Here is a 24,718-nt window from a genome sequence, read left to right as displayed (position 1 = left end):
ATTTTAAGTAATATTTAAAAACATGCTCACAATTTTTTGTAGGGTTTTTTTTTTTTTTTTTAAATGGTTTTGACTCATTACTCTTATTTGTTCAAAGCTTTCTAGAAAATAAAAAACTTGGTGAGTAGGAGATAATCCAATCAGGGTTTAATAAATCCATGCCCAGTAAAGCTAACTACAGAAGAATCTAAATTTATGCTTGTTAGGAAGGAACTTTTATGCACCTCCCTCCTCTTTCTCTCCATCTGGTTGCTTAACTCCCTCCTCTCCCGTTTCGGTAGGAGAAACTGGGCACGTGTAACCTGGACTCTCTCTCCCTCCCTCTTGGGAGCTGTGTGTGCAGAGAGCACACTGTCCCTCCTCCTCTATCCAGTGTTATGGGGCAGGCACGATGGGAGGCCTCCAGTCCAGCGCTGCTGCAGGGGCTCCACTTCAGAGAGAGAACCCCATCTTCCTACTGTGCCTTAATGTTACTAAAGTGATGTTTGTTTCCATCTACTGATTCCTCTAGTTTATTTCTCCACTGGTGTAAAACTGGGGGAGAAAACAAGGGTATTATTTACTAGGTCCCAAAATTCTTTCTTGACAGGATTATCCAAAGGGCTCATATTTTCAAGACATTTTCAGGTGAAAGCATTAGTAACTATATATGTTCAATCATTTTAGTGTACATATATTGGCAATGGAAAATGGAAAAAAGTTTAACTTCAGTACTAAGACAACCTCTTTCTATTTAAGTCTTACCTGTGTGGCAAACACTTGTGTATGTGGAATATCCGTTGCTTCATCGGTCCTTTCTGGGTTTGCTTCCTGCTTGTGGGCAGCATTTGCACAGTGACCATGGTTTCTGCTGGGCTCACTCTGGGCTGGGGCAGCACCACCTGTGCCGCACTGTGACTGTCCTGACATCTCCAAAGAGTTCGGAGGGATCTGTGTTTCTGAGGCAATCTGGTGGCCAGGGGCACGCTCAGCATTCAGACGACGGCGCCCCTCACAATACACAGCAGCACTCTGACCTGGCCTGTCATTGGCTATGTAAGAGGATACCACTGTCACCGAGGTTTGCAGCTGATACTCAGTTGAGATGGTGGCCATCGGGGTGTAAAGAGTGTATTGGGGCAACGTCGGCACCATGCTTATGTATGCTGGTGGTGGTGGGGCAACCTGGAATGGCCCAAAGGGAAGGTATGTACAGTACCCTGTGACCATTGGGGCCTGAGTCCAATAGGTTGTTTTCACGTCCTCATGAGCTGGCCTGGGGGAAACGGAGGAAGCTCGCAGGCGGCTCACCTCCCGAGTGGCTGCTCGTGGGCGGCTCGTCTCCTCAGAGGCTGCTCGCTGGCGGCTCACATGCTGAGAGGCTGCTCGCTGGCGGCTCGCATGCTGAGAGGCTGCTCGATGGCGGCTCGCATCCTGAGATGCTGCTCGCTGGTGGCTCACGTTCTGAGAAGCTGCTCGCTGGTGGCTTGCATTCTGAGATGCTGCTCGCTGGCGGCTTGCATTCTGAGATGCTGCTCGCTGGTGACTCGCATGCTGAGACACTGCTCGCTGGCGGCTCGCATTCTCAGAGGCTGCTTGCTGGTGGCTCGCCTCCTTAGAGGCTGCTTGCTGGCGGCTCGCATTCTCAGAGGCTGCTTGCTGGTGGCTCGCCTCCTTAGAGGCTGCTTGCTGGCGGCTCGCATTCTCAGAGGCTGCTTGCTGGTGGCTCGCATTCTCAGAGGCTGCTTGCTGGTGGCTCACATTCTCAGAGGCTGCTTGCTGGCGGCTCGCATCTTCAGAGGCTGCTTTGGGAGGACTGGCAGAGACCTCTTTGGGCTTCTCGCCCTCTGAGACTGGCCTGGGAGGATTCTCGGACACTGGTTGTGGCTTCTCGGCTTCACAGGCTGGTTTGGGAGCATCAGCAGATGCAGGCTGGGGCTTTACATCTTCAGGAGCTGGTGCTGAAGATAAACTGGACACTGCTTTGGACTTCACATCTGGTTTAAATTCCCTAGCGGTTGGATTCAGCGGCAGTTTACTTCGTAAACACTCTCCTGTTTTTGATACTTCTCTCACTTTTGTCTTGATGTTTTTCTTCTTTCTCTTTTTCTTGAGCCGTGATGCAACTTTCTTCAAAGCAATACAGTTGTCAATCACAACAAAACGAGGACATCCTAGGAGAAAAGATTTCAAACCTCCGGCTTTTTCTAGTATCTGACGAGTTTCTTCTGGGAAGAATTCATATTCTTCAGAGAACATGTTGTTACTCATATCCAAGGGACCATGCTCTTCCAACAACTGAGAGAAATAACTGGGGGGAAATTTGCATTTATATAAGTTGTTATAAGTATTTGTACATGTTCATTAAAAATATACACTGAGTGGCCAGATTACGATCTCTGAATAATCTGGCCACTCTGTATATTCTATATAATGAAAGTCTAATACGCAAATTGTCCCCTCGACCAGGAATTTGACCAGCAGGCAGGCCCGTCAACAGCCCATGTCCCCTCCCCCTGGCCAGGCTGGCTGGATCCCATCCATGCACAAATTCATGCACCGGGCCTCTAATATATATACTAAGTGGCCAGATAATTATGCGTTCAGAGATCATAATAATTTGGCCAGTCAGTGTATATTTCCCAAAAAATTCTCCCAAAGCAAATACTATTTCACTTCCAGCTGATCTCAACTCTTCCCCAACAATGTTACAATCATATTAAATCTGAGAAAGGCTAACTGTATAACCAACAATACTGTAAGTAAAATTTTGTTTCTCCCTCAGAAAATAATTTTTAAAACTTTTAGGAAAAAAAAGCCGAAACCAGTTTGGCTCAGTGGTAGAGCGTCGGTCTGCAGTCTGAAAGGTCCCAGGTTCGATTCCGGTCAAGGGCATGTACATTGGTTGTGGGCACATCCCCGGTAGGGGGTGTGCAGGAGGCACCTGGTCGATGTTTCTCTCTCATCAACGTTTCTGGCTCTCTCTCTCTCTCCCTTCCTCTCTGTAAAAAAATCAATAAAATATATTTAAAAAACCCCCACAAAAAATAACTTTTAGTAAAAAAAACAAAGGGGATTAAAAATTACTTTATACGTTTTTAATTATATAAGTATACAATCTATTTAAAAAGGAAAAAAAATTTATCTGAGGGAAAAAAACAAACAAACAGAATATAAAAACAAAAATATTAAGTGAAAAAAGGAAATAAGCCCTGACCAGTTCGGCTAAGTGGATAGAGTAAACTCAAGGGTCTCAGGTTTGATTCTGGTCAAGGGCACATCCCCAGTGGGGGGTGTGCAGGAGGCAGCGGATTGGTATTTCTCTCTCATCGATGTTTATTTTATATATATATATATATATATATATATATATATATATATATATATATATATATATATATATAAAATTACATTTTTTACAGAGAAGAAGGAGAGAGTCAGAGAGCCAGAAACATTAATAAGAGAGAAACATCAGTTGCCTACTGCACACCCTCCACTGGGGATGTGCCTGCAACCAAGGCACAGGCCCTTGACCAGAATCGAACCTGGGACCCAAGTCCACAGGCAGATGCTCTATACATTGAGCCAAACCAGTTATGGTATAAAATATATATTTATTGATTTCAGAGAGGAAGGGAGAGGGAGAGATAGAAACATCAATGATGAGAAAGAATCATTGATTGGCTGGCTTCTGCACACCCCCCTACAGGGGATCAAGCCTTCAACCCAGGCATCTGCCCTTGACTGGAAATGAACCTGGAACCTTTCAGTCCGCAGGCCCACGCTCTATCCACTGAGCCAAACCAAATAGGGCATGGCTGGAAACTTTTATTAGTCCTATCAGGACATAGCAGGACAGTTTTGGAAGTAGAAAGTATCTTCATTAGCAACTCAAACTGACAAGATAATCATTAGGAGAGAACCAAGATGGCAGCATAGGTAAACACTTGTTGCCTCTCATAGCCACATCAAAACTACAACTAAAATGCAGAACAACTACCACCCAGATCAGCAGGAAAGGTGGCTGAGTGAAAATTCCATAACAAGAGAGGTGAAGAAAGTGCAGTGAGACTGGTAAGATGTGCAAAGTCTTGGAAAATGTTGGCACCTGGATGTGCAGTTCTTTTAACCGGGAGGGAGATACAAGCTCCTGCTTGCTCTAAACTTCAGTTCTGGGTGAGACTCTGGGGGACCGAGATACGTATGGGGAGAAACTGGACTGTCTGACATGGGGCAGGGATGCGAGGGCGGCTTTCAAAGGGGCTCCCAGCGATCTTTGTTCCTGCATGGGGCGGGGGACATGGAAATGCAGGGACCTCACTTGTGCAGGGCTGACTGGCTGCCATTGCTGTTTATTTTGCCCTGGTGATTTCTTAAGACCCCGCCCCACCCAATTTACAATCCCACCCAAGCTGTGCACATTGGCTTTGCATATGAATGGCCTGTCCTTTCTTTTAAAACCTGTCAAATTACAGCTGGGTAGGAGGGCCCCAGGGCTTCCAAAAGAAGGTCCAAGGCCGGCAGTAGCAGCCAGCCTTGCTTCACAGCTGGGCTTCGTCTGGGCACCCCCAAACCCCATACAAAGAGGAGGAATCTGCAGATCTCTCTGTAGCTCCTGCTGGGCAGCCCCAGATAGTGGCTGACCTTGCACCTCCTTGGAGATCCAAGAGCCAGTGTACCCAGTGGTCAAAATAAACCATACCAGATTACAATCCTTCACATCCATAAATGACACACTCAAGAGACAGACTCAGTGAGCACCAAAGCCCCACTGAAGCAAGTCCTGCCCCGTAAGGGTGTCTCCTGTGTAACAGATCTTCCAGTGCAGACACAGCTGGTCATCACGGCCAATTGGCTTGGAGAATAATTCCTCCCAGTGATACCAACAGCAATCAAAGGCTAACTACAACAAAACTGTGCGAACAGCCCACAAAGGGGTGCACCAAGAGTGTCCACCTCAGGTGACTGAGGCGGCTGAGCCACTGGGTCCTATAGGACACCTACCACACAAAGCCACTCTATCAACTAAAGAAGACTTAGCAGCTACCAGGGACATAGAAACAAACACAGGGAAGCAGCCAAAATGTAGAGAAAAAGAAAGATATCACAAATGAAAGAAATGGAGGAAAGCAAAATACTGGATATACAGTTCAAAAACCACAATTATAAAGTTACTCAAGAATCTTCTAGAAACCTCTGAGAAATTTAGTGAGATCCTTAAGGATATGAAAAAGGACCAATCAGGAATTAAGCATGCACTGAATGAAATAAAGAATAATATATAGAGATCCAACAGCAGACGAGAGAATCCCAAGAATCAAGTCAAAGATATGAAATGCGAAGAAGCAAAATACACCCAACCAAAAAAGCAAAAAGAAAAAATAATCCAAAAATATGAAGGTAGTGTAAGGAGCCTCTGAGACAAACTCAAGCATACCAATATCCAAATTATGGGGGTGCCAGAAGAAGAGAGACGGCAAGATATTGAAAACCTATTTGAAGAAATAATGATAGAAAACTTCCCCTACCTGGTGAAAGAAGTAGACTTACAAGTCCAGGAAGCGCAAAGAACTCCAAACAACAGGAATCCAACTGGGACCAAACCAAGACACATCATAATTAAAATGCCAAGGGCTGCCGAAACCGGTTTGGCTCAGTGGTAGAGCGTTGGTCTGTGGACTGAAAGGTCCCAGGTTCGATTCCGGTCAGGGGCATGTACGTTGGTTGCGGGCACATCCCCAGTAGGGGGTGTGCAAGAGGCGGCCGGTTGATGTTTCTCATCAACGTTTCTAGCTCTCTCTCTCTCTCTCCCTTCCTCTCTGTAAAAAATCAATAAAATATATTAAATAAATAAATAAATAAATAAAATTCCAAGGGCAAAAGACAAAAAGAGAATCTTAACAGCAGCATGTGAAAAACAGTTACCTATAAGCAAGTACCCATACGACTGTCTGCTGATTTCTAAACAGAAACTATGCAGGCCAGAAGGGAATGACTAGAAATATTCAAAGTGATGAATAGCAAGAACCTACAACCAAGATTACTCTACCCAGCAAAGCTATCATTCAGAATTGAATGTCAGATAAAGAGCTTCACAGACAAAAAAAAGCTAAAAGAGTTCATCAACCAAACCAGTATTATATGAAATGCTGAAGGGTATTCTCTAAGAAGAAGAAGAAGAAGAAAAAGGTAAAGATAAAAAATTATGAACAAAGTGACAACAAATACATTATCTATCAACAAGTGAACCTAAAAATCAAATGAGTAAAAAACCTGATAAACAGAACAGACTGGTGAATGTAATAGAATCAGGGTGTGGAAAGGGAGCAGACTAACAATTTTCAGGGGAAGGGATTATGGGGGGTGCAGGAAAAGATTGAACAAAGAGCTCACACCTATGGACGAGCTCAGTGGGGCATGGGGGAAAAGGCCTGGAGTGGGGTCGGAACTGGGTGGAGGGGAGCGATGGTGGGAAAAAAGAGAAACATCTATAATATTCAGAACAATAAAGATTAAAAAAATAATCATTAGAATTTTAAATTTAATAATTAAAAATCCTGAGTTTTATTTGTAGAATACTGAACAAAAGCTATAAAAACACTTTGCTTCCCCAGAGTTTACAAGCCAATAAACGACTCATTAAATAATCATTTGGGATACAAATTAAACAACTTAACATCTTTAACTGGCAGCCTCCATATAAAATAGTAGTTGCAGAAACATTCTACTCACTCATACAGAGTTGAACTTTTTTGCTTTGGGTTAATGTCCCACACCTTCTTCTTACGGACAACATATTCATTGCTGTGCTGTCCATACAAAGCTTCGAATTCTTCTACGTCTTGCCGAAGATGGTCAGGCACTACAAATGGGCCTGTGGAATTTGAATTGCGCCTGTTGATTAAAAAAAATTTTCTGTGAATAATTGACCCAGCTTTAGGCGACCAAGAATAATACAGGATTAGGCAAAAGTAGGTATACAGTTGTTTGTATGGAAAATAATGCAATTAATAAATACAAGAATAAACTGTTTCATGTACTCACAAGTATAAATCTACTTTTGTCTCACTAACATTAAATGAAAGTAAACATAAAGATAGTAACATGCTATATGTAGGGAGCGGTTATAGGGTTAAGCCTCAGACTGACCTGCTGGCAAAGTTGCAAACAAGTCCCAGCTTAGAGAGCACAGTCCTCTAAGCATAATTAAGCTTGATCTTGTGACTGCTCCCTAGATCTTTCCGGGGTAACTAATGGGCTGTGGGAGGGGCAAAAAATGCTGCAAAACAAGTAAAACTTACAAGAACATTGTAAATTACCTTGTTTACCCCTGACTATAAATAAAGCATCAGCTTTGCAGTCTGGATCAGTTCTGTGGCCTCAGCCAGGCCCAGAAGATCCACCTAGACCCAGCTTATTCTCTTTGTCTGTCATTTTATTCTTCCTTCACCAGCCCTCCCTCAGGCTCGCCGAAACCCTTGGCTGTGCTGGCGCTGCGCAGTTATGTGGTATTATGATGCAAAAAAATAAAAACCTGCTACCAAAGAATTTAATTCAGAGAAGTTACCTTCCGCAATTAGTCAATAAGTACAATAGATGGATCTGACTACTGAATAAGCACTTTAGATTACCCTACTTATTCTTGCTACCAAGCAAATTTTTTAAAACTCCCGGGTTTAAAAAGTAAAAAGATTCAATGTTGCATTGATTGCAACTTGTTAAAGAGAAAAATGAAAAGTTTTATTATAACTGCTATTCATTTAAAGTGAAATTGAGACTCGTACTTAATAAAAAGATTAAAAAAGGGGGGGGCATGATTTTAGCACTCTAAAAAGATGCAGTTTTCGTGTGGGCTCTACACCAGATTGCTGGGCTTAAATTCGGTTCTGCTGTTTACAAGCTGTGTCCTTGGGCACATCATGCAACACTGTGCATTAGTTGCCTTACATATAAAATGAACAGAATAATAGTTACCTCCTAGGTGAAAGAGTGAATTGAAGGAGTTGTACTATATGGAAAGCTCTTAGAATACTGCCTGGTATATATAAGTGTAATATAAGCATAGGTTATTACAATTTTAATTTAAAACAATTTATCCATTTTAAGAATCCATGAAAATGACTGCGCAAAACAACTGTTATACAACCTCTTTAAGAAATGTAGAAAAAAACCCAAAACTTTTGTTGTTGTTTTGTTTGTTTTTTTAGCCCAGAAAAAATAAGATATAAAAAGGTCATTGCTACATATTAGTTTTATTTCTACTTACGTCTATATTGGTTTCTTCAAAACATCGCTTCAACAACCAGATGCTATTAAAAATTACTAACATTTAAGGTTAAACTATTACATCATATATATATAACTTCCAAAACATCTCCATTTCTCCTATTTTAGCAAATATGCCAGTAATTATCAATTGAACATTATCTTCAATAAACACTTTAAAGAACATTTCCTAGGATTGCCCTATAGTATCTTGCACATAGTGGGTTCTCACATTTATCAAGTGATATCATCAGCCTTGTGATTTTATTTTTTTACTAGAGGCCTGGTGCATGAAATTCGTGCACTTGGAGGGGCAGTTCCCTCAGTCCAGACTGCACCCTCGCGCTTTCCATAGGGAGTGGGCCTAAGCCATTAGATGGACATCCTTAGCACTGCCATGGAGGCAGGAGAGGTTCAGCGATGCTCCCCCTGTGGGAGCAAAGTACCACCAGGGGACATCTGCATTGAGCATCTACCCCCTGGTGGTCATTGCATGTCATAGTGACTGGTCTTTTTGCTGTTTGGTCGATTTGATATTAGCCTTTTATTATGTAGGATAATGTCTTATTATGGGCAAGGCCTCTAATTCAATATTTTTTAGGTGGTTAAAGGAAGGGGCAGAATTTTCACTTGAGCCTGAAGCTAAAATTGCCCTTAGCTAAAAAATCTGCATACCACTGAGACACATCTTAATGAGGTTCATTCTGAACCCCCACACTGTTCTATTATGTGTGTAAGTATTGGGAACCATCTTATCTCTTTAGTGAGAGGAACCTTTTGTTATGTTACAATGACTAACTTTATATCATGAGCTGTGTTTTGGCTTCAAGCTTGTATCCAGTATTCATGCAGCAACTTTACCTCTTCTGTTCAATATTTATTAGGCATATCTTTTATTTTATTTTCTCTAAATCTTTATCGATTTTTATGTATTAGATAGAAATAGCTAATGAACAGTCTGGCGAAGGCCTGGAAAGGGCAGGTGCAGGGTGAAGGACATCAATGGGGGGGGGGGGGGGGGGGGAGACACACACGACCTAAAACAAAGGGACATCTGTAATATTTTCAACAATAAAAATACATTTTAAATAAAGGAAAATAGTTTTAGTTGAAAAGAGTTTTATGTGAAATAATGTAAGTAAGTGCTCTACATTGTACTTTACATTCTCAACTCCTCTCAAGGAGATATTAATTGACTCTATGTTCACTGACTGCAGGACTGACTGCCATGGGGGCTGCAATCAGACCTTGCTTTTCTCTTGCGGCCTCTGTCCGGGCCTGATCGCAGCTCCTTCAGCAGTCAGTGTGGGTCGCTGAATTACAGTGTTCGGTTGAGCCTTTGGTCATTTTGGACGTTATGGACTTTAGCTCTTTATTTATTTATATGTACACACACACACACACACACACACACACACACACACAGACTAGAGGCCCGGTGCACGAAATTCGTGCATGGGGCAGGGGGAGGGGTGTCCCTCAGCCCAGCCTGCACCCTCTCCAATCTGGGATCCCTCGAGGGATGTCCAATTGCTTGTTTAGACCTGATCCCAGTGGGACTGGGCATAAACCGGCAGTCAGACATCCGTCTCACAATCCAGGACTGCTGGCTCCCAACTGCTCGCCTGCCTGCCTTCCTGATTGCCCGTAACCGCTTCTGCCTGCCAGCCTTATCTCCCCCTAACCACTCCCCTGCCAGCCTGACTGATGTCTAACTGCTCCCCTGCCAGCCTGTTTGCCCCCAACTTCCCTCCTCTGCCAGCCTAGTCACTCCTAACTGCCCTCCCCTGCAGGGTTGATCACTTTCAACTGCCCTCCCTTGCAGGCCTGGTCCCTCTCAACTGCCCTCCCCTGCTGGCCATCTTGTAGTGACCATCTTGTGTCCACATAGGGGCAGGATCTTTGACCACATGGGGGCAGCTATTGTGTGTTGGAATGATGGTCAATCTGCATATTACTCTTTTATTAGATAGGACAGAGGCCTGGTGCACGGTGGAGACCAGCTGGTTTGCCCTGAAGGGTGTCCCGGATCAGGATGGGGATTCCCTTGGGGCATGGGGTGGCCTGAGTGAGGGGCCTGTGGTGGTTTGCAGGCCAGCCACGTCCCCTGGTGACCCAAGCGGAGGCCCTGGTATCTGGAATTTACCTTCTATAGTTGAAACTTTGTAGCCTGGAGCGGAGCCAAGCCTCCTGCTCTGCGGCCAGCAGCCATTTTGTTTGGATTTGTTTACCTTCTATAATTGAAATTTTGTAGCCTTGAATGAGGCTTAGTCTGGCTAGGGCAGGCGGAAAGCTTGGCTTCTTTCGTTGCCTGGGAAACCCAAGCCTCCCTCCTGCTCTGTAGCCATCTTGGTTAGGTTTATTTGTATACCCTCTCTGATTGGCTGGTGGGTGTGGTTGGTGGGAGTGGTTAATTTGCATATTACTTTTATTAGGTAAAATTGTCCTCCCTTGAGGGTATGTTTTTTAACTGGTTTTAGAAAGAAAGGGAGAGAAAAACATTGTTCAGTTGCCTCTTGTACACACCCTGACCAGAGATCAAACCCGAAACCTTAGTAGGTGCCATGGCTGGGAATCTAACACACAACCTTCTGGTGTATGAGACAACACTCCAACCAATGGATTCATGTAGCCAGGGCAACTTTGTGATTTTAATGCAGTTTTTATAAATTTTCATCATTGACAAGTCATGCTATAAATTCAATCAAGATGGTCACATAAGGTTGTCGTCCAAGATGTAGATCTTTAGACAGAGAAGTTAGGGAAAGCACAAATGTAAAGTATATTAAATTATCACTGCTTAAGTTAAAACACTTGAGTTAAAATGAAGCAAAATTTAAAAACTGTACTTACTTATGGTCTTCACCTGAAGTGATATTCTCATTATTAGGTGTTATTGAAGTTGTTCCAGACCCAACTAACATAGGCTGTTTTAAAAGACAAAATAATGAAAATAATGTTCTATCTTAAAATTATCATTAACACTGATGAATGCTTCCATAAATATGCATGCAGATTGACAATATATGAGACTTACCTAAATTGTCTTTTGAATAGAAACATATTAATAATAAAAGTTTCAACTACCATAAATAGGCCCAAATTAACATTAGGTAGTTTACCACACTCCAAAAAATTGAAAATGAGTTCAAAATTCCCATTAGTTTTATTGACTGCTCCATCCTCCTCTAACACTTGTTCAGTTTCCACACCTGCCCCCAACATGACCCTTAAATACATGAGCATTATGAAGAGCCCCTCATGACCTCATGGTTTAGAGCTCAACCTTGTGTGAGAGGAAGGAAGGGAGATTCTGCTTTGTGGTTAGGATTCACCACTTTTATTTTGAAAGTTTTCATTATTTATAAGGGTATCATCTCCTCATACAAATGGTTAACACTAGGGCACAGGAAATTCAAGTAACTTGCCCAAGATCACAGAGATAATAGAAACAGCAATAAAAATCACAGTAATTGGTCAAGAGGCAAGCTATCAACTCAGGTCTATCTGACCACAAAGCTGTCTTGGTCACCCTGTTCTATCACTACCCAGATAAAATTCCACATTATGACAATTGTCTTTACTCAAAAATTTTCAGGAAATAAAAAGGGCAATAAAAATAAAAGTCTCTTTTAATGGTTACTAATATACAACATGAACCCTGAATTTATTCAAAATGTAGAAGACTGCCAAAATATCTTTAAAGCCTAGAAAGTTGTTTCAACAAAATACTTCAAAATATCCCAAGAACTGGTTAATTCTAATTTACATATTAAATTATTTTACATAATTAACTCACAAAATACTCCATACCTTTAAATCTTTTGGCTTCTTTTTCTTGCCTTTGTTTTTTATCTTGGGAGAATTAAACTAAAAAATGGAGAGAAAAATCACTGAACACTCAAATAATAGCATTATGAAACTACCATATATTATACCATGATATTGAGATTGGTCATAAGTTGAATTATATAAAATGTTTAACAAAAATAACACTATGGTGTGTTAGCCCTATTGTTATAATTTATATCAGAAATTAAGAAAAAGTTTAATGTTGCCTAATGTTATAACTAAAATTACATTGTTCCAACATTTTGAACTCATTTAAAAAAAAAAAATGTTTCATTGATTTTTTTGCAGAGAGGGAGAGGGATAGAGAGTTAGAAACATCCATGAGAGAGAAACATCGATCAGCTGCCTCCTGTACATCCCCTACTGGGGATGTGCCCACAACCAATGTACATGTCCTTGACCGAAATCGAACCTGGGACCTTTCAGTCTGCAGACCAATGCTCTATCCATTGAGCCAAACCAGTTTCGGCTGAACTCATTTTTAGTAAGGTTTACTATATCAGACTTTTAAGGTAATTCCAGTTATACGCTAACAGTATTTTAATGATTTTTCTTTTACTTAGACAAACTAGACACGTGCATCTGGCCAGACAGGGGAGCACTGACAGTGCATTTAGGAGAAGCTTTAACCTTTCAGGTATCTTAGCTGTGCTTGCATAAGTAGCTAGGCAATACCTGATAGAATGGATTAAGACAAAACTTCCAAGTACAGATGACTTGATACTATAAAGTCAGCAAACAAGCAATTTTCTGTTTGAAAACTGCCACAACCTACTGAGGAAGACAACTCTGGCATTCTAATTTTCACTCAATTTGGAGGCACTCCAAACAATGTCCCTTTATTTTTCTTAAAGAGCAAAACATGAAAATTTTCACAATTACTGATAACTTTTCATTTTTATGCCAGGAGATTATTCAAGAACTGCTTTCCTATTTCTAAGATTAACATTTCTTAGCTGTGGGACTTTAAGGTAGTTGGTAACGAAAGCCTCAGCGTTTGCTGACTTGCTCTGATTCTGAGGGGCAAATTGGGATTCGCTTCCTAATGAAATAGTAGGCATTACCAGAAGTCCTCCCGATTGGGTTCTGGAGTGCCACCTAGGATGGAACTATTGGCTTGGGGCCTCCCCCTTCCTTTGGCCAACACAAACCAGAACACAACATTTAAAGTGACCAAATGTCTTACTGGCAGATCCCCGCTGTCTTGCTTCCTCAGCACTGTGCAGCGGCTGTCTGCAGGAAGAGAGAGAGTTTTGTGAGCAAGCGAAGCATTAACATCGCCATGTAATACACCAAAACAGGGGTGGGGAACCCTTCTCCTGCCAAGGGCCATTTGGGTATTTATAACATCTTTCATGGGCCATGCCAAATTTTCAACTTAAAAATTAGCTGCTATATTTGTTCAAACATTCAATTAACTAATCCCTAATGCCTTGATCACATGATTACTCGGGCCTTGGCGGGCCAGACATTCCCCACCCTGTAGTATAGCTTTAAAGAAAACCACCCCAGGTACACTGACACAGACTATGCTCTATGCCTCATTTGGCTTTGACACAAGTCTAGTTTAGGAGGCAAGGGTGAAATGGCTAACTAAACGGGAAGCCAACTACAAAGAACCACAAAATTTCAATCCATTTCAGCGTAATCTGAGTGCCTTCTAGGGGCCAAACTCTATGCCAGGTGTTGGGAATAGAGGTGCACAAAATAGTCCCTGCTACCCACACGCCTATTTCTACAAAAAAGACAGGCAGGCAGATGCCTGCCACCCGGTGTACTAAGTCCCACAATAAATACACAGGAACGAAGCTGACAGAATAAAGAAGTCTTCGAGGGGAGAGGCCCAGAGGGATCATCAGGGCTTTGGGGAGGAAGGGGCTCGAAATGAACACTCAACGGGGTGGGATGAGGCTGGAGGAACTGAATAAGCAAAGACAGGAGGCAGGAAAGGACAGGGCAGGTTGGGGCACAGTAACTGGTGTGGCGTTGATTCAGAAGGCAGATGGGCAGAGTGACGATGAGCTCAACACATGATGTGAATTTAATCAACAGGCAAAACTAAGCAAGCGGTTCCCAAAGAGAATAGTTACAGGATCAAAGAGATGTTCCTCAAGAGTCCCTGGAGGCAACGCAGGAGGAAGATTGGGAGGGGGAGGGTCTAGGTATGGAGACCAGTTTGGAGGCTACTGACTTTTGCATGGAAAGACCACAAGCTCCTGGCTAAGAAGTGGGGATGGACAGGGAAGGACAGGTCCGAGATAAAGCTCATATTAATTGCTGACAAACGAGATATGGAGTAATACGGAAGAGGAAGAATCCAGACCAATCCAGGTTTCCTCTTAAAAACCATATACACAATGTTACTGATTGGATAAATTCAGTCAGTGGGACGTAAACGAGTTCAGCCACATTGCTCTCAAGGGACCTCTTGGCTTCTACACAGGAATTCCAACAGGGAAAATGCACGCAGACTTCAGGAGGCAGGTTGGGGCTCCCAACTTATCTTTATCTACAAGATCCGTGGACTTTTTACACTTTAAAGGAATACTAGTACTTCTAATGAAAGGAGACAAAACTGAAAATGTCAGGGTAAAGGTGAGAGGCAGAGCTATGGGCTTGGAAATCTGTTGGCCAGTCATTTGGCTGCTGGCTTCCTACTCAGCAGAGAAAGGGTGGCAGCCCGGTGGACTGCATTTTAGGTTCAGAATACCAGAATCAGGAACATGCACACAGCGGGAACTGTGTCCTTTTTAGTTGTCCTGTGGTTGTGCAAGCTCAGTCCCGGGACAGCATCTGATTTACTGGTAGCTATGACATGCACTGACCACCCAGGGGTAGACGCTCCAACCGGTGAGCTTGCTGTTGGGGTCTGGCCGATTGGGACTGAGAGAGGGGCTAGACACACCCTGGAGCCCTCCTGAGGTCCCTCCCCAGTAGCCAACCTTCTTTTGTCCTTCCCTGGCCCCGAGTATGCACTGGTGGGGTTCCAGATTGCAGGAGGGCACAGGCCAGGCCAAGGGACCTCACTGGTGCACGAATCTGTGCACTGGGCCTCTAGTTTCGTAATAAATTCTGTCAACGAGCAATCTCTGCCACAACACTGTCAAGATATCTAAGATGAGAACAATGATCTAAATATGTCCACAACACTGAGTTCCATATAATAAGTTTGAACATGATAAAAAGTAATATTCTTAATCACTACCCTCCGCAGATACAGATTTCCCCCCTAAGACCAGGTATGGTATAAACTGAAACTCGACCCACATACCCATGATATCGAAAAATTCATCTAACGCATTGTGCAAGGCCGGAAACTTGTCTCTGTGTTCTTCCAGGAGCCAAATCAGACACCGGGCTTCCTTCAATGATGCCAGCTCGCAGAAATAGTCAAGTTGCTTTCCTTCTATAGAGCTTAGTTTATGACCATACATCTCATTCCAGAGAAAAGTCATGATGCTAAAATCAAGCTCCTTGAGAGATGCTCCAAAACGGGAGAAAAAAGATTCTGTGGCATCTAAACCTGTGATAAAAACAAAACCCAAATCAGATGGCAAACTACTTACATTAAAATCACCTTCACCTTCACATCTTGTGCCTGCTTGAGGGCCTTAGGCAAAGAGACTGGTTGAACCTTCCTCAACCAAACCAGGAAAACCAGAAGAGAAGAACAGTTTTATGATCCTGTGGTAGATTTGCCTTAGATGATCCTAAGCAATTCTTCCATCTATTCCTCCCTCTAACTTTTCCATTAAGGAATCAGACTTCCGAACCACACAATCCCAGAGGGCACGACAGGGGGTGCTATGTAACCATGCCTGGGCCCAGTATTTACAGTCCTTACATTTTACACGTTTACAAATATTTAGCATAATATGGGACTGGATTTCTAACTGACTGAGCTTTTTTGTGTTTATAACTTTTGAAAGTGTATATTATAACCTTTGTGTAAACTATAAATTGTGAGTTGGAAAAATAGTATTTTTAACCTTATCCATTTGTAGTCCTACTTAAAAAAAACAACCACACACAAATAATGACAGAAAAACAGAAGACTTGGAGGCCCAGGTGTCCTTTCTACTAAACTGCATCTCTAAAAGTAAATGACATACCAAAGCTATTAAGTTTCTGGATCCAAGTGGCTAACTTTGGCTCCACTTCTTTCAGCTCACTCAAAACATGCAGGAATATCCTTGTTTTAACTCTATTATTTTCTTGAACCAAGTGACGAATGACGTAGTCCACCGCTTCACTTAGAAAATTTCTGCTGGAAAAGCAGGTGGTGTAGTCTTCTGTGCTCAAAACCTTCCAGGAGAGCAGCTCTTTGAGGAGCTTGGACGCATCCAGCACCCCGGACTTGATCTTGTCGGAGTTCTGCTTGATGCACTGCAAGATCCTGTCGTCCAGGAACTGGCAGCTCTCAGCACGGGAGACAGTTTCTGAGGATAAACCACAACCATCAGTTAGTGAGAAACAGGACGAACCTGCAGACAGAAACTTAAGAGAGAAATGCAGTAACCTCACAGAGCAATACAAACATGGCGCAGATGGAGTCTTGATGTTTTAAATAAACAACTCAAGAAATTTTAAATTAGGAATATAAATATAGGGTGGGGCAAAAGTACATTTATAGTTGCTCATATAGATAACACAATAATTAATAAATAATAACGGAAGAATAAACTCTGTTTCACTCAATCATAAGGGTATGTTTTTTGCTCCACCCTGTGTTTAACAATACCTTTGAAAAAATAGAGTTCACGTTCAACAAAACGCAGCAAAGGTACCTTATCTCATTCACTCTGTACCACTCATGAACATCTAAAATTTGAGTCCCTCTCAAATAAAATTACTTCCCTCTACCATGCTAACCCAGCTTCATCAACTACCTGAAATTATAAATTTTATATTCAATATAACATGGTTATATCCAATAAACATGTTTAGTCATTAAGAATACCAATGGTTTTTTTTGGAGCTAAACAAGGACATACAATCATTTATTCAGTTACAGATTCAATTAATATTTGGTAGTTCTTATTATATTATTCATCCTATTGTTGGATCCTAAATTGCAGACCTGTGGACTCACTGACTACTAGTGGGAAAATATCTCAGAAGTTCATCATCCTGCCGAAACCGGTCTGGCTCAGTGGTAGAGTGTCAGTCTGCAGACTGAAAGGTCCTGCGTTCGATTCTGGTCAAGGGCATGTACCTTGGTTGCGGGCACATCCCCAGTAGGGGGTGTGCAGGAGGCAGCTGGTCGATGTTTCTCTCTCATCGACATTTCTAGCTCTCTAGCTCTCTCCCTTCCTCTCTGTAAAAAAATCAATGAAATATATATTTAAAAAAAAAAAAAAAGTTCATCATCCTGCCCACTCATCTTCCTACAGGATGGCCATGTAGCCTCTTGAAGCACCCAAAGTTAAAATACCAACATTCACTGAAACCTTTTCTGTAAGAAAGATCATTTTGGTTGATTTGTGAAACATTAATGGAATACTAGATGAAACAATAAGATAGCAAGAGGAAGTATTTATTTTATAGATGGCCATCGCAGAAAATGAGAATAACTTACTTCAAATCATCTGGAAGTATACATACAGACCAGTATGTCCACAGAAACAGTGAAATTACCAGAGACGTTCCCATGTTGATCATGGAATGATGACAAGATGAACATAAAACAAAAAGGCTATACTAGGCAATCTCTATGGCATCTTTTACGAACAGCTTCATTTGAACTCAGCATTGTTTCAGATAATTAGTGACTTCATAGTTTACACTTTCAGAACCTAAATCCATACAGTGGAGCCCACAGACTGTTGTCAGACATTATTTCCACCTTCAGCTCAGCAATGAGTAAAGGTACAGTCTGCCCCAGGTTCGTGGCATGTAGTGTTAAATCCCTGTGTGCCGCTTTCAAAATCAGTGCCCTGTGTCCCATCCGCACCTATGACAGTATTAAAGTATTAACTGAAACCTAAATTTCAATTCAGTACAATTAACCAAGTCCCAGTAAGATGAGTATTCACATTTCTATAATAGTGGAAGCGAGAATACATTATCGTTATGATGCCTTGGACTCCAGCATACCTTTAGGCTCTTCCGTTTTGGGTTGATTACTTTCCCGTAAATCCTCTTCCAGTCTTTCTTGTGCTAATTTTTTTGCTTCCTGTTTTTGGATCTTTCTCTTCAGTTTTTTGTCTTCTTTCAGTCTTAGCTTCTTTAGGCTGATAAACATTTACAGTTAGTGATAATTCACCTGTTATAAACGCAACTATTTTCCTTTGGCTTCTATAGAAAGCATTCTCTAAATAGTAAGATAGGAGTGTTCCTTTCTAGTCAGAGCTCAGTCTGCACCTTCTGTTCAGTATCAAAAGCTGTTGATATGTGGTCAATGCAGTCAAACTAATGGCACTTGTTTCGTGAAAACAAGGGCCTAAGGGGACTGAGTGACTTATTTAAGGATGGCATGTATATATGGCGCAGATATTATTTCCATGTTTATAAGTTACTGCTTAAGGTGAATAGGAAAAATAAAAATTATTCTGCGCCGAAACCAGTTAGGCTCAGTGGATAGAGCGTCGATCTGTGGACTGAAAGGTCCTGGGCTCGATTCCGGTTTAGGGCATGTACCTTGGTTTCGGGCACATTCCCAGTAGGGTGTGTGCAGGAGGCAGCTGATGGATGATTCTCTTTCACCGATGTTTCTAGCTCTCTATCCCTCTCTCTTCCTCTCTATAAAAAATCAATAAAAAAAATATTTTAAAAAAATTATTCTGCAAGATAATACATGAACACACTTATTTCAAAAAAAAGATCCCACAGTAAACTATTATTTTCACTTCCCAATAATGGCCCACAACTACAGAATTTGGTTAATATGGTTACAATGAATTCTCTTCAACAAATAAGTCTATTCCTCTTTTCTTTTGCTTTTTCTTGATCACCAAGGATGAAAAAAATCACTTATTAGAATTTAAAACAAGAGGTAGGACCAAAAAGAGAAGCAAAAAAAAATAGAAATTATTTGATCTGAACAAGAGGATACAAAGAAGGAAATAATTTTGACAGTACATTAAGTATTTCAGTGTGAGAAATAAGTTACTGGTTCAAAATGTTTGCTGAATAGAGAAACTATGCTTTTGAAATTAAAGTTTAAACAACTGAGAGCTAAGTATGCAATTTTTATCAAAATGTTAAATCTATTAATCATATGTAATTTTACAACATCAAATGTCACAATTTTACTTGTAAATTCAACCACTAAATAAGGCTATGATCCAAGTTTCAGTATTAACCATTCCAGGCTAGTTTTCTTTAAATTTTAAATATCCATAAAAAGCATTTAAAAACCACTTAATTGGACATGTGTGTATAGCCAATTCAAAAACAGCATAATTTAGAAATCTGTACATAATAGAATGATATTGTAAAAGACATCATAAAGCTAGTGATGGATTGTTAGAAATCTTACCTAGAACATTTCTGTTTCAGAATAGGTTTTGAAGGAACCTTCTTTTCTTTTACGACTTTGTGTTCAAACTTTAAATAAAACAAAGATACCAGAAATTTGTCTCATACTTTCAGGACATAAAGCACAAAACCACAAGAAACAAGCACTTCAGAAGCACAGTCAATGGTCAGTTTGGCAGAGAACAGTGATGATGCTCTGACCCAGACAAAAAGCCCAGAAAACTTTAGTAAAATAATGTATTAAAAAGAGAAATGAGAGTACATACACTTTAGCAAGAAATGTTTTTTAAATTAAAAGTAAGCAGAGATAAAATAAACTACAAATCTATATAAATAAAACCCTAATAAGCAAATAGACTGAATGGTGGAACAACCGAACAACTGGTCATTATGACGTGCACTGACCACCAGGGGGTGCATGTGAAACATGGTGGGCATTGGCTGTGGCGGGATGGTGGAGCAGGTGAACAGGGGTGCCAAACCAAGGCAGGGCACCAGTTGCTGTCATCAGGGAGAGCCTCTGATGGTTACTGAAAATTCTTTGCTCCCGTGTGACACAATTCTGCCAGGCATTGGCACCCAATGCTTGCTCTGATCGCCCCTGTGGGCTTCTCCACCTCCCCCAGCTCCTGTGGGGCGATCGGGACAGCAGCGCCTGCTTGCACCCATTGTCGGTGCCAGTGCCGGAGCAGGGCTGCCGGCACACATACACAGCAGGAGGGCCTGGCAGGGGTACAGAGGATGGGCCAAGACCTGCCCTGTGCCCACCGCAGCCTCGCAGGCCACAGTTGCTTTCAAGGTGCATGAATTCGTGCACTGGGCCCCTAGTATCTTTATAACAACCTACTCCTGCCACTTCCATATAGAAGAGATAAAGGTAATCCCTCAAGACATTCCTCCCCTCTCTAAGTACCCTCACCCTCAAATACCATAAGTTTACCAGGAATAAAGATAACAAAGTTATAAAAGGAGTGACAACAGTAAAACTGAACTGTAAAAGCCTCCTTTTCCTGTTAGGAAATAAAAGAATGTCAGAATCCTTTATGGCAAAGAAGCATTCTCACATCCTAATCATTCGTATATTGTCTGAATTAAGTAACTGCTTCCTGGAAAAAACAAAATCCAAATCATACAACTTCCATAAATTTAAATCATGCTTTTAAAAGGTATAAGCATTCTCATTGTCAACTTAGTAAGATTTCCCCTTAATTAGATACTTACTTCACATTTAACTTGACCACCACTGCTGAAGATGATAATCTTAGAAATAATACCTTCACAGTCAGGGGTAAGACAAATTCCTTGTAGAAAATCCTATTTGATTAAAAACAAAACAAAACAAAAAAACGAGCACTGTATATCACAACAAATCTAAATATGTATACTATTATAACCATCAGGAATGGTTAAAACAGCATCAGAAACCTCCTCCAGGGCACACTGAGAGTCCCTGCTCATTGCCATGGGAGCTGCAGAGCCTCCCTGCAGAAGGAATGACTTGCTTGGTCAATGCAAGGAGAGCTGACAGGACATACACCAAGCACGTCCCCAAAAAAGCTGAAGAAATGCTGAAGGCCCTTGATCTTTATCCTCTGTCACAAGAACATGTACCAGGCAACTTCTATTCAGACACACACACACAAAAAAAAACCACCACCACAGTGCCCAGCTGGCGTGGATCAGTGGTTGAGTGTCAAGCTATGAACTAGGAGGTTATGGTTTGATTCCCAGTCAGGGCACATGCCTGGATTATGGGCTCCATCACCAGTGTGGGGTGTGAAGGAGGCAGCCTATCAATGATTCTCTCTCATCATTAATGTTTCCCTCTTTTTCTCCCTCTCTCTGAAATCATTAAAAACATATTAAAAAAACAAAACACCCAATCTTATTAGTCTTACCTTGTCAATTTTATCATTAAAGGTTGTTGTTTTTAACTTCTTCCAACAGTTCATGTGAAATTCTATTTTGCAGTACTGGCAACAGCTGATTCGTATAAAACCCTGGGGGAGTTAAAAAAATGTTTAATTCACATTTTAAAGGTGCTGTCTCACACACATACACTCCCCCCCTCCCCACCTCTAACTCACTAAGCATATTAAGATAAAGAGAAAGTTGTTTGCATTCACCTGGTACACACAATTAAATAGCACATTTCCTCATGGGGAAGCATACTACTTCTGTACCCCAGAATGCCTAATGCCAAAGATACATGCTTGACTGACATATTCTCTTTCATAGCTTACAGTTGCATTATTCTTTAGTGTATAAAATATTTTATAAACAATATTCCATCTCAGCTTAATCAGGGACAGTGCCACAATGGGCAGCTTATTATCTTCTTGAATAAACTAAGGCCCAGTAACTTATTCACTTAATTATGTGCCAGACTTGATCTCAAATTTATGTTTCTGAGAGTCAATTCAGCGATCAACAATGGCCTTTGGATTATTGGAGTCCAATTTTACAAGAGAGAGAATTACAACAAATCAGAGGTAATAATCTCATTTTGTTTCCTGTGCCCCTAGGTGCAGGCAGTTGATGGCACAGAGGCTAGAAAGGAGAAACAGAATTAGCCAGCCGGCCCTCAGTGTTGATTTCAGTGGCTCTGGGTTCCCAGGTGAGATGATGCAGACCTAAAGAAGTCGAGGGGAAGGGGTGGACCACAGGACATAAACTGCTGGCACCCCGGAGAACTTGGGTGCCTCTGATTACAGGACTGGTTCTAAATTCATTGTGAGGCACAACTGTGCAAGTTACTGTCCCAGTGCACAGTCGTGCCTTACCTTAAAGTCTGGATCTGAGATGTATATCTGGATTTTGGAATATCCATGGCACTTCTGATAGCAACAAACAGCATCTGGCACTGGAGGGAACCTGCATTCTTCAATAAATTTATCTAAGATCATCTAAAACAAAAAAGATACTATTATAACACTTGTTCATCAATCAAAATGCATATGATTTTAATAACCTCTTGCTGTCAAAATATTTTCATTCTAGAAATAACTAAATGTTTAGCCAAGAACAAACTACATACCACTTTTTAATGGAGGCTGATACAGAGACATGTCCATAGAAAATGGAATGGGGGAGCCGAAACCGGTTTGGCTCAGTGGTAGAGTGTCGGTCTGCGGACTGAAAGGTCCCGGGTTCGATTCCGGTCAAGGGCATGTACCTTGGTTGCGGGCATATCCCCAGTAGGGGGTGTGCAAGAGGCAGCTGATTGATGACTCTCATCGATGTTTCTAACTCTCTCTATCCCTCTCTCTTCCTCTCTGTAAAAAATCAATAAAATATATATTTTTTTTAAAAAGAAAATGGAATGGGGGAGAGAAGAGGGCAAGAACAAAAAAAGGTCTTCAGAATTTCAAAGTCAGAATCAAAATCTTACCTGTTGTAACCATCAAACCTCACTGTATAATGTAACTCTTAGGAATCTCCTTTAATCATACGATTGACTGTGTGCTTCCAGAGGGAATCCTAAGGTGAAACCCCCTTAGACGCTACTCTGCTCCTGATCCGTAGGCGCTTGCTTCACCTGAGATCCTAGCACCTGCCTCCTCCCAGAGCCCCTGCTACCTGCGCAGGTTCTTGCCCTGACAACGACCCCACTGCTCCTAAACCTTTGTTATCAATAGTTCCCGTGCCTCCATCCCAATTTAAAGTTTAAAGAAAAATATCCAATGATCATTTGTTTTACAATTTTTTAATAGCAGCTTCAAAAAAAAAAAAAAAATAGCAGCTTGGGGTAAGATATCATTCACTTACCATACAATTCACATATTTAAAGCGTGTCTTTAGTACATACACAGGGTTGTACGACCATCACTTCAGTCTAAATGTACATTTTCAGCCGAGACTGGTTTGGCTCAATGGATAGAGCGTCGGCTTGGGGACTGAAAGGTCCCGGGTTCGATTCTGGTCAAGGGCATGTACCTTGGTTGTGGGCATATCCCCAGTAGGGGGTATGCAAGAGGCAGCTGATCGATGACTCTCTCTCATCGATGTTTCTAACTCTCTTTCCCTTCCTCTCTGTACAAAATCAATAAAATATATATTTAAAAAAAAATAAATAAATGTACATTTTCATCACCTAACAAGAGACTCCTCCCCATTTCCTTCAATCCCTAGCTCCTCCCAACCACTAGTCTACTTCCTGTGTCTATGTAGATTTGCCTGTTCTAGAGATCCTATATAATAAAACCCTAATATACAAATTGACCAAACGGTGGAATGACCAGTTGCTATGACGTGCACTGACCACCAGGGGGCAGCTTCTGCAATGAGCTGGGGAAGCGCCGCTCAGTCAGAAAGTGGGCTCACGGCTGACGAATGTAACAGCAGTGGCAGGAACCTCTCTCACCTCTGCGGTAGTGCTAAGGACCCCTTAGGGAACGTCGAACTGCCAGCTTAGGTCCACTCCCCAGAGCTAGAAATACCCCAAGGGTCCCAGACTGCGAGAGGGTGCAGGCAGGGCTGAGGACACCCCCTCCAGTGCACAAATGTCATGCACCAGACCTCTAGTTTCATATAAATGGAATCCTACAATCTGTGGCCTGTATGTCTGGCTTCTTTCACTTAGCATAATGTTTTTGAGGTTCGCTCATGTTGTAGCATGTGGGTACTTCATGCCTTTCTATGGGATGAATAACATTCAATTGTATAAATAGGCTGTATTTTATTTAGCCATTCATCAGTTGATGGAACACTTTTTGCCTCCTGTGAATAATGTTGCTATGAACATTCATGTACAAGTTTTTGTGAAAACGTGTTATCTCTGTATATATCCAGGAGTGGAACTGCTGGGTCACAGGATAACTATTCTTTAACCCACGAGGAAGTGCCAGACTATTTTCTCAAAGCAACAGCACGGTTCTAAATGCCCACACCGACGCAGGAAGGTTCTGACTTCACCACATCCTTGTCAACACTTATTCTTAGCTGCTTTCTGAGGATAATCATCCCAATGGGTGTGAAATCGTATCTCACTAAGGTTTTAATGTGTTTCTCTGGTAGCTAATGTTGTTGAACACCATTCACGTGCTTATTGGCTATTTGTATAGCTTCTTGACAGATATGTCAACTCACATCCTTAGGCTATTTTTTAATTAGATTAGTTGTCCTTTTTTTAAATATAGTAGTT

General features: G+C 41.6%; 1 protein-coding gene across 7 annotated transcripts in view; it reads right to left on the bottom strand.

The window, feature by feature from the left end:
- TTC3 (tetratricopeptide repeat domain 3) overlaps nt 1-24,718 on the bottom strand; it is a 91,990-nt gene that overhangs the window by 20,880 nt on the left and 46,392 nt on the right. For all 7 annotated transcript variants that reach the window (XM_084873574.1, XM_084873575.1, XM_084873579.1 and 4 more), the window contains 12 exons: nt 22,359-22,481; nt 21,474-21,575; nt 20,797-20,889; nt 19,577-19,644; nt 18,193-18,329; nt 16,209-16,535; nt 15,368-15,619; nt 13,283-13,329; nt 12,058-12,114; nt 11,098-11,171; nt 6,712-6,873; nt 745-2,290 (listed from right to left, as the gene is read on the bottom strand). In XM_084873574.1, the coding sequence (XP_084729700.1) occupies nt 745-2,290; nt 6,712-6,873; nt 11,098-11,171; nt 12,058-12,114; nt 13,283-13,329; nt 15,368-15,619; nt 16,209-16,535; nt 18,193-18,329; nt 19,577-19,644; nt 20,797-20,889; nt 21,474-21,575; nt 22,359-22,481 (2,988 nt within the window). The remainder of the gene's footprint in view (nt 1-744; nt 2,291-6,711; nt 6,874-11,097; nt 11,172-12,057; nt 12,115-13,282; nt 13,330-15,367; nt 15,620-16,208; nt 16,536-18,192; nt 18,330-19,576; nt 19,645-20,796; nt 20,890-21,473; nt 21,576-22,358; nt 22,482-24,718) is intronic.

The sequence above is a fragment of the Pipistrellus hanaki genome, assembly GCF_964339955.1.
Source record: "Pipistrellus hanaki genome assembly, chromosome: 2".
Taxonomy (NCBI): Eukaryota; Metazoa; Chordata; class Mammalia; order Chiroptera; family Vespertilionidae; genus Pipistrellus; species Pipistrellus hanaki.
The sequence above is the reverse complement of the archived record's forward strand: the minus strand, read 5'-3'. Positions and strand labels throughout refer to the sequence as shown.